The sequence below is a fragment of the Vollenhovia emeryi genome, unplaced genomic scaffold (genome assembly GCF_000949405.1).
Source record: "Vollenhovia emeryi isolate VEMERY1.0 unplaced genomic scaffold, V.emery_V1.0 DF939158.1, whole genome shotgun sequence".
Taxonomy (NCBI): Eukaryota; Metazoa; Arthropoda; class Insecta; order Hymenoptera; family Formicidae; genus Vollenhovia; species Vollenhovia emeryi.
In genome coordinates, this window is record NW_011967208.1 from 622,549 (window position 1) to 625,083 (window position 2,535).

The 2,535-nt window shown below is 46.7% G+C and overlaps 1 protein-coding gene across 6 annotated transcripts in view; it reads right to left on the minus strand.

Moving 5' to 3' along the window:
- The window catches only part of LOC105564914 (neurobeachin), a 210,193-nt gene that overhangs the window by 17,733 nt on the left and 189,925 nt on the right, over positions 1 to 2,535 (minus strand). For all 6 annotated transcript variants that reach the window (XM_012017688.1, XM_012017687.1, XM_012017685.1 and 3 more), the window contains one exon: positions 798 to 913. In XM_012017688.1, coding sequence (XP_011873078.1) covers positions 798 to 913 — 116 coding nt within the window. The remainder of the gene's footprint in view (positions 1 to 797; positions 914 to 2,535) is intronic.

The window sequence follows — 2,535 nt, forward strand, 5'->3', positions numbered from 1 at the left end:
AGCTCAGCCTGGGGAGATGAGGCCGGCGAGAGATCGATCACTCTCGGGAGTCGATGAACCTCGCGGCAAGTGAAGAGAATCGTTTGATGATACGTTTGTTTCTTCTAGGCGCTTCCTGCGTGTAGCACAGAAGACAAATGGCGCACGTTGAATTCTCTCTTCCGTGAAATTAAAGATAAATCGTTCTATCATGCGCACGGTAATGAAAGCGCAATGGAACGCGCATCGCGTGTATCGTTAAATCTCGCGTAAACTTTGTCCAGGGAAAAGGAGCGCCCACCTCCGGTGAAACGGCCGGCGAGGTGATCGGGGGATGACGACGCGCCGTTTGGATTCCGTCGTGACTCGTCAACGGCCGAACTGTCTCGTTAAAAAGCGCACGAGGCAGGCGGCGTCTCGAGTTTCGTGATTTGGTTCGATGAACGCGCGAGGGAGCCCGATATTAAACCGAAGAGAAACAAAGACGTGCTTCCATTTTGCCCTCAGCGACGCGAGGCGGAGAGAGGGCGGGGGGTGTGGGGGGGGGGGGGCGCGGCGGTGGCGAGTCCCTCGGGAGAGGATTACCGGGGTTCACAAGGTTGGGATTACTCGCATGGGGTAGCTAACGGAACACAGGGCTGATTGAGAACATCCCTAATGCGCCACGACAGACTCCATCCGCCCGTGTGCACCCATAAAAAAGCCCGGCGTCTTCGCCAGTCCCGGTGTTCTCCTTTCTCTAATCGATACCCAAGCGGAATCGATCGACCGCCGGGTCGATCTCGATCGCGTCTCGCGTCCCGAGTAAAGGTACTTACCAGCGATTGTGTTCAGGAACATCAGATACTCAAAGTTCGATATTTCCCGACGCTGCCACTTTTGAGTCATGTTAGAGCTTCTCATCAACTGCCGCGGTGACATCAACGACGCCCGTCTGAAGAAGAAATGAAATTTGTCGGCTACGATATCTACACGGCATATTCGAATTTCAAAAGTGGTAATACGTGAATCTATTAATTAGAGCAGACGCCATTCGAAATTGGACCAGAGTCCAAGGCTGGATCTTGGCAGCCAAATAATATTTCTGTGCGAATTGTGTATACTTTAATACGCACTCTCTGTTTAGGTGTAAAAGACTTATTGCAAAAAAATATCACTTCAGAATTCGAGCCTGAACCTTCCCCGAATTCGCGAAACTGAAAATGGCGCCTTCTCTAATTAATTGTTGAATTTACAGACTATCAATATATCAAAAGTAATTAGTGGAAAACAAGCGGCTTGTCGGCAAATTGTTCTCCGATTAATTTATTCCAATCAATTAATATCTAACGAGTCGAGGAAACAGTTCAGGCTGCCCGATCAATCTTCAACCTGTCTGAACGACGGTGACTATTAACGTGTTTCCCGGTTGTCAACGGTATTATTAACGACTTCGTGTATCAATATAAAATTTTATCTCAACCTATTTTTGCCACGAGCACTTAGACCGGCCATATCTCTGCTCGTTAAACCAAAGCCTGAAAGATTGCGGAGGTATACAGAAATGAGAATATCCTCCATGTACACGGTGCTTAAATGCATCGAAGCTACACGCGCCGACAATGAAGTATCCATAATCGAAACAAGCCTGGACGACTTGTGGTACGCCGCCAAAACGGCGTAATTGCGTGCCAGATTGTGGGCCGCATCGCGAGACGTGTCACTCCTCGGCATCGCGCAGCGCGCTTTAATTGCCGAATCAAACGGGCGGTACATCGGCTTTGATACGCAATTAAGACGGCGGTCGGGCTCAATTCACAAGAGCAATTACGTCAGGGCGCGCTCACCGGCACTTTGCGTTCGCGCCATAAAGCCCGTTGCGCGTCTTTATGAATGCGAAGAGATCGCTGATTTAGGATTTATACGGGAGACTTTAACGGGCGTTCGTCCTTCAGACGTTAAAGGAGGGCACACGACGGCGACCGGACGCATAAATTCAATCCACGGATTCCTCTCGCGTAAATTTCATGCGAGCATGAAAACTTCGAGTACGATCGGCGACCGGCAAAGCGCCGACTGCATTTCTCCGAGCATAAACGTCGAAACGTTCCGCGCGGACACTCGTACGTATTGTTTGTTAATTTCTTTAACAATTTATGCGAGTATAAGTCGAATTAATCTACGTAAAATATTATATATATATATGCAATATGTTGTGCGCGCAATCAGAATATGATTTTAAAACTACATTCTATCCGCGTCAGCCGAGGAGTAAATTAATATTCACGGCTAAGTCAGTAGATGTAAATTAACGTGTAACTGATATGCTAAAGAAACGCTTAATTATTATTATTTTATATAAGGTATATTAATAAAGAAAGATACAAACGCGCGCGCGAATCTTACGTGTATTGTATCCTTGATATTTCTGCCGCTGCGAAAAATGTCTCTTAAAAAACATATAATTTGCTCTCTGCTAATTAAAAATGCGTAGTGATTGAGGACATTAACGTGAGAGATAGCTATACTGTGTACAACTACAGTTACAATATTGTATGTCAACAGTCATACTCTGGG